The 12,497-nt window shown below is 36.8% G+C and overlaps 1 protein-coding gene across 2 annotated transcripts in view; it reads right to left on the bottom strand.

Annotated features, from left to right (window-relative positions):
• Window positions 1-12,497, bottom strand: part of LOC120531655 (hepatocyte nuclear factor 1-beta-like) — a 51,336-nt gene that overhangs the window by 33,904 nt on the left and 4,935 nt on the right. For both annotated transcript variants that reach the window (XM_039757259.1, XM_039757260.1), the window contains exons 3-4: window positions 6,597-6,873; window positions 3,639-3,877 (exon numbers count right to left, since the gene is read on the bottom strand). In XM_039757259.1, coding sequence (XP_039613193.1) covers window positions 3,639-3,877; window positions 6,597-6,873 — 516 coding nt within the window. The remainder of the gene's footprint in view (window positions 1-3,638; window positions 3,878-6,596; window positions 6,874-12,497) is intronic.

Here is a 12,497-nt window from a genome sequence, read left to right as displayed (position 1 = left end):
CTCTGTTGGTGTCTGAGCAATAAAACATTTGATGGATCAAGACACGTAAGATGAACATCCACAGTTTATTTTAAGAAAAAAATCTGACTTTATTCTCCAACCCTTCCATGGAGATCTACTGAAAAAAGCTATTGTTTTGACTCTTAAATATCAAATAATTATTTTATGCATAACAGAATTAATAAAACTTCAGTTTCTGGTATCTAAAAAGCAGACAATTACCATTACATTTCTTTCAATAGTAGGTAAGCCCTTATGGATGTATTTACTTAACCTTGACTTCTTTCACAATGAAAATCAATTCATAACAAGATTATAAGAAGTGGGGTTCAGCTTTGTTACTTTAGTAATCTGGCATCAACGCTTTCTCAGCTCATTCCACTGCTTGTGGTTCATCAATAATTTCATCGGTATGGACCTGAGTGCTAGAGCTTTGCTTAACACTTGACATGAGCAGTGGTTTGAAATTGTGTTTTGTGTGGCATACACTCAAATGCTTTTAGACTTCAAACTACAAAGATAGCAATTCTTTTCCAGCCTGTGACTCACTGTATGATCCTGATTAAGTTGCTTAACTGTCCTGTGTTATATCTATATATTAATTTCCAGTTCCAGATAACACAATTCACGGTCATTGAAGGCCAGGGCCTATCTTGGGCATATTGGGTCACTCTGTTACAGCCACAACTGGTTATACCATCATTGAATAACCTAACACACACAGTTTTTGAAAACTGGAGTAAAACCTAAGTGTAAAAGGACATGGATCCAGTCAAAAAATGGGGCCATACTCACTCGTGGAGACATAAAAAGCTCATTTTGAATCACAAATTAACCTAACAGATAACACCTAGAGAGTAAAACACACAGAACAGGAACAACTGAGCATATTCCACACAGACATGGGCAATGTTGGAAACTGCTGAACCTGGAGATGTGAGGCAGTGGTGCTAACCAGGTTCCCCTCTCAGTCTGGAAGATGTAATGAGGTGTATGTGTTTTTGCACCATTCTTAAAATCACCTGTCTTCTTCTTCCAGACCCAGTAACCACAGTGTTAAATGTTTATTTGTGGTAAGTGAGGACTTTCCTAGCACTCAGAGAAATTCCCTTTGTGTTTTAATCCCTTATCTGTTACAAAGTTTAAAAAACATTTGCACAGAAGATTAACTGCCATTCACTTGCACTGCCTAATGCATCAAAGCCTGAGTTCTTGCAACTTTTATAAACCCAATGTAATTTTACAAGTGTAATACATGCAGCAGATGTTTTCCAATGGGCTTTAAAGACAACCAACCCTATCAGACGCCTCTACATTACAACACTATAACAACTTTAAATATTTTGTGCTTTCCCTACTGAGTTGGAAAAATATATTTTTAAAATAACAAATAGGAATATTTCTGCAACCCAAAAATAGGAGACGCATATTACATGGCTTTACTGTATTCTTTTAACATAGCAAAAAAAGCAAATTTTTTATTACTTATCCCAGAGTACGTCTTTAGCCACTTTAGCAAGCATAAATGTAATGTTAACTGAAGTTTCCATTTGTGTTTTACATTCATAATGTGCATTGACTTGTTTAGAATTGAAGACGATGTGAATTGGGAAAAGCTATGTGGGGCAAAACATATTTTAGTACACACAGTATACTTAAAAGAAAGTGAAATAAATGCAAGGCTTGTATAGAAATGGTTAGAGTCTACCAGTCTTCCAATTTTGGCTTTGAAAAAATCATTTTATGCAATGCTAAATTACTTTTCAAGATCTTATTTGTTCTATGTTAATAGCTCCTGGTTAAGCATATTTGAACTTACTTTGCATCCCCTTATGTAGAGAAAAGCCAAGCAAAATGACACCTTTTATTGGCTAACTAAAAAGATTACAATATGCAAGCTTTCGAGGCAACTCAGGCCCCTTCTTCAGGCAAAATGTAATGTATCCCCTTTTAACCCAAAAAGTTTACTATGCCCTATATACCGAAAACATTATTGTGTGCTGTTGTACGAATTTGCGGTTTTGTTTTGGTTGCTGCAAGGTATGATTTGCTCTACATATCAAACTGCATCCCTTTGCTTTCTTAGCACTCTTCTCCAAATGGGCTAAAACCCTCCCTTATTCCTTGTCAGGGAGAGCCGTTGACCCCAAGGTGACCCTGGCCTGACCTCTGAGCTTGTGAATCTCTGTTTTTCCTTTGTTTAACTCAGCGGATGGCTGACTTTGGAGTGTAGATTGCAGGTATGGCAAGGACAATGTGGATTGTTTTCAATGTTTTTTCAAAGACCCCCTTAGTATTACAAAGACGCTTACAACTTACTCAACTTCTCTGACACTTTGTTCTCTCTAGCCGTTACCCATTTTTATTTATTGCTTGTCAGACTCTATTACCTGGTCTTGAATGGTGTTTCAAAAGCACCTCATTTACCAACTTTTTGAGGAGAGTTACTTTAAAGCACAATATGTTTGATTTCCTTTTCAAGAACGATGCAAATCATGTCCTGTTAAACACATGAAAGCAGATTTGTCATCTGCATCTCCTAGGTGTGTTACACCACACAACATGTCCTGCAAAGGTTTCGCAAAACCTTAGCTGGGGCAACCTTTAACCTGGGTATATTTCGTAACGCTTTTTGTATGCATTCAAGCCATTTCACAAAGCAAAAACTGTCTGATTAACCTATATTTAGTAATCTGTGTAAATGGAATACCACGGTGTATACTTGATTAATAAAAGAGACGCACCAGCCACACATCCTTTCTAACGTGGATCTCCATTTACAATTAAATTAGTCATCCTTCTCTATCACACCATAACATAACATTTAAAACCCTGCCTAATCCAAATAGGGGGTCACAGGTCTCAGCAGCAGTGGGCATATGGCATAATATACCCCTAGAGTGCGTGCCAGAGTATTGCAGGGCCTACTCACACACACACACACACTCATACACACACACAGTCGTACTCAAATCAGTGGTCAAACCAAGAACAGAGCCAATCCCAGTTGAACTGGGCTCAAGACAGGAACCAAACACAAATGAGGAGACATTCCATCACAGAGTGCCCTCATGCACGCACTCATTTAAAAAATGCAACGACAATTTACAAAGGCCAACTACTCTTAAAAGCATATTTTTGGGAAGTGGAATACACAAGGAAAAGAATACGCACACGTGAAAAATCCATACAAAAAATTACCAGACCTAAACTCCTGACCTGCAGAACTGTGAGAAGGCGTTGCTAACCCTTGCACTTTTAAACAACATAACATAAGTGAAACATAACCATAATTTGGGTTTTTACTTTTGCATGTGTTGAAAACACTAACAATAATAACAACTGCATGCACCTTTACTGTGCTACTTCTGTCACTGAATAATAAAAAGAACACAAGATACATGACAAACGAGACGAGACCATTAAGATCGTCAGCCTTGTTTAATCACTTATTAGCTAAGTCGTCTCAGTGTCTCATACAGAAAAAAGCAAAACCCTACTTCATTTGAATAACCTTGTGCTTCATTTGCTTTTCAGTCCTTTTGATTAACATCGGTCACTCTTTATCATTTTGTAAATTAGCCCAGCAAAATGAAGTATGCTTAACACACAATACATAAAGCATAATCTGTGCTTACCGGATAGCTTGCTAGTAGGAGAGGAGCTTGACTGTGCCTGATGTGGAGAGTTATGGGTCAACAAGGTGTTCATGCTGTGAGTTGCCCCACCAGTATATGCATCCATCGCCAGCTTCTGTCTAAAGGCTTCCTCCTTTCTTCTGTTAGCAAACCAGTTGTAGACTCTAACTTCAGTCACTAGATTTGATCCCAGACCGTGAGCTTTCGATGGAGACACACCTCGCTGTAGACATTCAGCTCTGGTGAAGGACACAGAAAAATTAGGAAGGGATCAATTGAGAATGCATGCACAAAAGGAAAAGAAATACTGAACACAAATTCAGTTCAAAGTTGCAAACACAGCACTGAATCTGTGGCCAAATATAATGTTTTTTTTTTTGACAATCCCAATTTAGAAAACATACATAGTGTTATAGTCAATATCCTAAGGACAACAAAAGCTGTTTTTTTAAACTCATTTATGAACCAGTTCTACAGGCATAGATGTTCATATGTCAAAATCCATCCATCCATTGTCCAGACCCTGCATAACTGTGGTCAAAGCTTCAAGAATGTAATGCTTAAAGGTAACTTCTCTAATGGTTAGCGCCAGGAGATTTGGTTTGAATCCCAGCTTGCTTGCCATCTGTGTGAGATTTGAATGTTCTGCCCATGTCTGCCTGTTGTTGCCTTTGGTACTCCAGTTTTCTTTCCACATCCCTTGAAATCTGTTTTATCTTAACTGAAGACCCCACATGAGTGAGTTTAGGTGAGTGTGCATGAGGCTGTACCCTGACAAGAGCTGACTCCATACTTGCTGTTAGCAATGCCAGGATTAACTTGAGCCGCCCTGACCCTGAATCAAGCAGGTCCTAAGAATGCATGGACAGATGGATATATTTTAGAAACATCTGTTGAGATTTTTTTTATTATTCATTAAAATAAGACCTATTGCCAGATAAATGGATGTGATTACATATTTGCCCATTTTTTCCTATTTTGAGTTATAACTCCTATTATTTTGACTAGGAATGCTCCACACAATTCAACCAACTACATTTGAACAATTTTTGCAAAAAAAGGGCTAGCTTATAATACACTTCTAACTCCATTTATGACATTTAAGGTAATATACTATGAAGCCTGAGTTACAGTAAATATGTAATTACCAAATAAATAAAGAGCTTTTTTGGGCCTATTTGTCCAATATATTCTCTCACTTCTACCCTTTGACACAGGCATTGCTACACTCCCTGTCACTTTATAAGCCCATCTGTGAATGTGTGAGTGTCAATAGACTGGGTGAATGTAAATTGGAAGTGGAGCCAAACCACACAATTACTAGCATCTTAAAAGCAATTAATTAAAAGTAGGATTTATTATTGGACAGCAAGAAAATGATCCGGGGCATATAAAATAGTGTAAAATGGGCAATTCTGTGCTTTGCAAAATTTGATCTTATGAAACACTTTCCAGTCTTTTCCATTTTAGGACTAGCATCGCCTAGTTTTACGTTTTCCCCAGATACATTTTCCTGCAGCTATCACCATACAAAGCCATGTCCTACTGTGGAAGATCCTTACTAAGAGTTATTTGGTCCGTTGCCGAACAATAACATTTTGTGTAGGACATTTCATCCATCGGCTTAGCAACTTCAGTGAACTTTAGGGAAGTGAAAATTCTGGATGAACACAATGGATCAGAATGGCCTCGGCAGAAAGTCTCAAGACTATAAACCTTACTGCTACTAGCACCTTATCATGTAATCACTAACACTCAACACTTTAGATCAGGGGTTTTCAAACTCGGCCCTGTGGACCCACTGTGGCTGCAGGTTTTTGTTCCAGCCAGATTCACAATCAGTGACAACACCTAATAACACTGATCTCATTTAATTACCTGGTATTTTTCTCTTCTCTTATTCTACATTCAGAAAAGCCCAGCAGCATGATTTTTACATCTGTAAGACATTTAGAAGTGCTATTTTTGCTATAATTTCAAATGCATATTCTCTTTTGTTGATTTCATTATATTTTGCTCTTTCTCTGTGCAGTTTGCTCCCTTCATTGTATCTAAATAATGATAATTAAAAACTAGCAGAGCAAACGCCCAGATAAATAACACTGAATTTTGAAGGGCTGCAACTAATTTAAACTAAATAATGGATTAATTAAACAATTAGAACACCGGGAAAAGTTGAAATTTTTTTTACTAAACTTATGTTTTTTAATTCCTGTATTGTTCCCAAAACACAGAATCTGGGAAATAGCATTTCACTTAATTACCCCAGGAGTCCAATTAAAAACAGAAGCTGGTTGGAACAAAAACCAGCAGCCATAGTGGGTCCCCAGGACCAAGTTTAAAAACCCCTGTTTTAGATTATTTTGGGATCTTTCTCCCAGTTTGCTTCTTTCACAATCAGAAAATTAATTCAGATGTCACAAACTGTCAACTTTAACTTTTCCAGGCCTCTTTACATTGGGAACTGAGGATTGTTCATAAACACATAGACTGCTGGATCTAATTTGAAACCCTCTGCACGGAGTAAAACTTTGCAGAAAAGCATTGTACATCCATCCATTATCCAACCCGCTATATCCTAACTACAGGGTCACAGGGGTCTGCTGGAGCCAATCCCAGGGCACAAGGCAGGAAACAAACCCCGGGCAGGGCACCAGCCCACTGCAGGGTGCACACACATGGGACAAATTAGGATTGCCAATGCACCTAACCTGCATGTCTTTGGGCTGTGGGAGGAAACCCATGCAGACACGGGGGGAACATGCAAACTCCACACAGGGAGGACCTGGGAAGCAAACCCGGGTCTCCTAACTGCGAGGCAGCAGCAATACCACAGTGCCACCGTCATTGTACAGTTTAGCATTTTCAAACAAGGTGCCATTTCCTTCATAAGACACATCATTTCCGCAAAGCGGAGCTCAAGATGGCAGCAGAGCCCGAATCCACTCGCCCGCTCACCTGTTGCATTCCTCCACTAAAGTCTCCCTCTCCTCCTTGCTTGGGTTTTTCTGCCTTTCATAGGCTTGGTACAGTATTTGCTGAGATGCAGGCCCCCATTTAAATCGATTGCGTCGCATTTTCTTGTTAGAAGGCTCTGTTCCAGCCTCGTCGCTGGCCCCAGGCTGGCCCAGACCTTGGCCCTGCTGACTGAACTCTGGAAAGAAAAACATCATCTGATCCGGATTGCCTTTGTCTGTCATATTGCTCCCAGAACCTTGCACTGTTTGGTTGAATTCTGAAAAAATAAAATTGGTTTGTGTAAATGCTTTATAAATATTACTGCTTGTCATATTTTGTAAATAGATGTTATAATGACATGTCTCTTTACACATCTTGCTCACTCTGGCTTTTCCTAACAGTGATTTATTTTTATTCTCCTCACACTAAACTTGCTATTTTTAACAGAAGCAAACTAATAATATCAAAAGAATAATTATATTACAAATAAATAAACTCCCTTTATTTGATGAATCACCTATTTAGACTGATCCCCTTCCCAAATGAGTCTAACACACACAGGGCTTTAAGTCATGGCTTGCTGAGGCTCACACAGTAAGGAGACGTTTTCACCAGCGACCTCATGGATGGCCGCATCCTAAGCGTTGCATATTAATGATCTTGCTTTTTCCTCAGGGAGACTCTAAATGGACAGAATCAAAAATGTTTTCTACTTATTTATTTTGGTTTAAATGAGACCGATGACACATGGGCTACATATCACAGATATTCACAATTTACTCTTTTACTGTTTGCCACCTGTTCTCGTCTCTCATTCCTCTAACGTATCTTTTACAACTCTATTCAATGTATTCAGCAGGAGTTGTAACCCCTTGAAATGACAGTTGACTCTGCACTTCCTATTTACTCTAACTTGCCTTTTGTATTGCTAGCTGTCATTTTAGCAGATATTTAAACTTGAATTTGAGGTTAGATATAGTAATCGTTTTATACAAATTGTGTTAATTTACAAGATTTAATTCTTGGATTGGTGCCTTACTGAAACAGAAATTGGCAAAAACTTCTCTTACTGGTTCTATAGTTTCATTGTCTAAATAAAAGAAACCACTCTTACATTTTTACCTCAGTCTTATGTATTATTTTAACCAATAAGTCAATTAAGAGCCATTTCCATTTCAGAATATTAACAGTAAGAACCTGTGCAGGAAAAACAAACATTTTAATTCAATATATACTCTCACAATATATTGCCACTTTAAATACTTGACCATATTATACGATTTTAAACACTTTTCTCCTGTTCAGGCTAACAGTCATTACCACAGAAGCAGGTACCCTATAAAAGCCAGCCCAGAATGGAATACTAGCCCAGTAAGAGATTTTTCCCAGTCCATGACAGGCTTGTCTTTGGACCTTAGGAAGAAATAAGAATAAAGGGAAAAATTCTAAAAACTACAGTGAGAACATTCAAACGGCACACTAAAACTCACTCAGCTAAGATGGTATTTATAAATTGTATTTAAATGAAGCTGTGATTAATAAGGAATATCCTGCTAATGTCTTTTCTTTTGCTTTTTTGACTATAAATTAACCATTGAAATATACTGTCAATCAAACAGCCAGACTGTAGACTATTACATATGCAATATTTTCCCGTGTAATTTATTATTAACATGCTCTACAAAACCAATACAGATTTTAAAAGTAACTGAACAATGTATATCACGCACAAAAACTGGCAGGAATATAACATTGTGCAAAAATGAGAAGAGTGCGGAAAACTTGAAAATACAAACCATCTTAAAACACAAAAAACAATATGTTTAACTTAAAACAGTTACTAACAGCTGAGAGTATAACATACAAACCTGACGTGAAGTGGAGCCTTGAAAGCCACTTCTAACTGTTTCCACAGTCTTACTGTATAAAGTGCCACCACTAACAGGACGGTACCATTTATTTGTCTTTGAGTTGTCGATATACATTGAAATGCATTTTTAGTATTGCTATAGTAAAACAATAACTTCCTTACTAATTTTGGACCACAACACCTTGAGTTTGCTGGCTTGTACTTAGACTTCTTCAGATGGTCCTCAGGCTGCACCCCAAGATATTTATTTTGTTCACAGTCAACTAAACTTGTTTTATAAAAAACTAAAATATAAGAAAAGTATATGTTTACATATACCGATAGATAGATCTATGTAAACTTACTGTACTTTTCTTATTTTTTAGTTTTTTCTACAGATAGATAGATAGATAGATAGATAGATAGATAGATAGATAGATAGATAGATAGATAGATAGATAGAAAATGTTCTTAACAGAAGGAAACAAAGATAGGTCATTAAATTCAGCAGATAGATATATCTCTGAATTATTCATAAATATTATTGGACGGCTATTCCTCTTATAAAGAGTTGCGTGAGCAATATTTATACCATAAAATAAATCGCCGTAAAATGTTAAACACCACACGCAAGTCCTTCAGTAAACGGGAGTCGTGAGTATTTTTCCCATCTGCCCAGACTACTGTATACTGAACGGGGGCAGCGCGGTTTCCAAAATGCATTGATTTGGTACCTTAATTACAGGATTTCTGTGTACGTGTCCAGCTCGCATGCTCTAAGCATTTTCACATTTTCTAGCTCATTCCTACAGTGTGCACCCAAGTGCCACCTCTGTTGTTTCGAGGCCTCTGATCGAGCAGCCGTGTCGGTGCCTTGCAGTAAACGAAGAGATGGTATACAACACTTTATGGATTAACTTCCAGTACGTACTGTCTGCCCTGGCATAGTGCTGATTTCTTAATTATTATTTTGAATGTAATCCTAATGGGATTTTATACTTTTGTTTTTCAAAAGCAAAGTTTCGGGCTTTGATACCTCTATTTTCTGCTTCCTGGATTAACTGCACTTCATGAACACGCCTGCTCATTTACTGGGCGACCCAAATAGGCCCAGAACAAGTGAGGGGGGTTTCGAGTGTGCCCTCTGATTGACTTAGTACCTGAATCGATTGATGGGATGCTAAAACACAAAACGCCGAATTATATTAAATGGCTTTCATGTCTGCTCTTAAGTGGTGATTTTCATGTAGGACCTACCGTTTAGGCGCGTACACTGCCTCTCAACCAGCGGTCTCTGGAGGGCGTCATCCTCAGTGTGCCACTCTTATTTCCCTTAAACAGTTTTTTTCCGTTCTGCTAATCTAATCTGGGAAAAATAAATCTTAATAACAGTAATATATGTTTTACGTAAGTCAACAAGAGTGTACTTTAAGATTATTTACAGCTATTTTATAGGATTGTAGGTAACATTCACCAGAGCAATGCTCCATTATTAATACAACCAGTGTCGAAACAGACACCTTCAAATCCAAATATTTTTTGTTAAATGCCTGGCTCTGTAACCTGAGGAGGTTTGCGCTTTTTCGCCTTTGTTGGGTTATTTCCCGTTACCCCGCTTTCTAACCTCGTTATCACGCTCATGTTCGGGAATGGCCGTAGCCCATCCCAGCAGCACTGGGCCGAAACCAAGCGCTTTGGGTATGTTAGAAAGCAATAGATAAATATAATTAATCAAGTAATGTATTTATTATTATTATTATTATTATTATTATTATTATTATTATTATTATTATTATTATTATTAACAATAACCCTGGACGGGGCACCAGTTCATTATCACTGTAGTCGTACGAAGTCTTCATAATTATCGGTCACTGAAGGGGCAATAAAACAGGGCTAAGCTTTTGCTGCGCAGACTTTATAATTTACACCCAGTCCGAAATGATATCTCCATCATTTACATTACAGGAATACTGGCGGTATAGGCGTTGTCAGAAAACATAATCTGAGCCCGTGATGTCTGGAGGGATCTCGACTAAAGGATTTATATGTGAAGATGACTAAAAACACATCTCAGAAGTAAAACGAAAGGAGAAAATAGTCTGTGTATAACAATTCGGGATTGATAGAAATTTATTGTTGAACTCAAAAGCTTTTATCTGAGTTATTTAAAGTTCAGTAAGTGCATTATAAGATTTCTCATTAAATTAACTTGAATGCATTAAGGATATAACGCAGAAGAAATAATAAAGCACCGTGAGCTTCGGCCAGATATCTGGCTTGCCATTGGTTATTAGTATGACTGTGCCATGGGTAGCGATCGGTAAATGTTTATTAATAATTAGAATATTTTAGACTCATCCACAGTGGCATTGTTACGAGGGAACACAATGATGATAATTTCGACATTGTAAAGTTTAAATCATACAAGGAGAGAAGTACAAAAAGAAACCGAGGAATGCGCGATTAGTTGTTATCATCGATTTGTTGACTTGATTGCATTATTTGACTGATAGATGATTACGATGATCAAGCAAAATGCGGACCATGCAAAGGGGGACTCCGGTGACTTTGTTTCTCTTTAGAAGATCAAACACCAAACTGTCTGGCACCTACAGTATTTATTTAAATTAAATACATCAGATGAAAACAGACCATTTTCTTTGGCTCACGTCTTTTCTTCTGTCTTTGACTTTTGTTTTAAAACTACTGTAGATACAACCTTGAAAAGCTCCGACAAATTCCATCAAGCTTTATAAGTACTATACAGTAATTTGATGTTCTCAACGAGACGCTCTTTCGCAATTGCAATGGTGCACTATAGGGGCAGATACCGCGTCTGTTTTCTGATAAACTCAGTTCGATTCATCCGATGCGGCCAACGCTCTCTTTGTTAAAGTTTGCTTATTTATTCTACATTTAAGGGCGCTGTGTGTCATACAACAACTAACTAAATGTCAGTGACCTTTCCTTTGCTTTCATTATTTGTGTTACTTTTAAAGGTTAGATCTGTTTAAAAAAAAATAGAAGTACGCTTTATATGAAAGTAACGTGAAATACTAATTAATAATTTCTGCAAATGTTTTTACATTCTAATTTATGATATAATTTATTATAATTAAATTACAATAATAAATTAAACTGTGTGGATAGATCACTTCTTTCCTATTTCTGCTTTTACATTATTAAAATAACAGGCCACCGGATATGGTTTATTATATATATCCATGTTTTTGTGATGCTTATTTACTGTGCAATAAATGTGTTTAATTTGGTTGAACTAATTTGAAGTATACGATGCAGGTCATGAACCTGCTATTTCAGCTAATTTTTTGAACTTGAAATTCTTCTGCAAAGCACACTTTACACCAACTATGAATGATAATTTTTTTTTTGCAAGGAGGGATATAAATGATAACATTTTAAGATGTACTCGCGAAACAACAGTTTACTCTATGTCCATGTTTACGCATGTTTAGAAAACATACATATATAAAATGACCAGAGAAACTAATAGAAAATCCATCTGGCTACCGTAGAACTGTAAATGTGTGACTGCTCTTCTAACGTTCATTATAGTGGAAAGTATTTAAATAACACAAAACGAAATAATTTAGGAAACAGGTTTACCGACGAGAAATTAGGTAATACAAAAATTGAACAGAATCCATCTACCGGTATTTATATACCAAAAAGTCGGCTTCACACAATATTTCCACATTTTTATAATGTTTGCCAAGATTTGTAAGGAAATTGTCATAACAAATATAAATACTTTATGTGACATATAACTATACTCATTTGAGATAATAAAAAAAACTAATATGCATATATCTGGAGATTGAATCCTACTGAAAAATAATTCTGTAAAAATATGTAGTATTTGGCAATGATTTAGACCAGCCAAGTTCCAAAAGAAAATATATACTTTAGGGCAATGTATGTTTGCTGTTCAGAAACGAATTAAACGTTTAATTACGTCTAAACATTACATCATTACGTTTGGGTTTTTTTTTTGGTTTTTTTTTTTTTTTTGACAAGTGCCACTGTAC

Source organism: Polypterus senegalus, chromosome 6 (assembly GCF_016835505.1).
Source record: "Polypterus senegalus isolate Bchr_013 chromosome 6, ASM1683550v1, whole genome shotgun sequence".
NCBI classification, from domain to species: domain Eukaryota; kingdom Metazoa; phylum Chordata; class Cladistia; order Polypteriformes; family Polypteridae; genus Polypterus; species Polypterus senegalus.
This window is presented reverse-complemented; position numbering and strand designations above follow the sequence as displayed.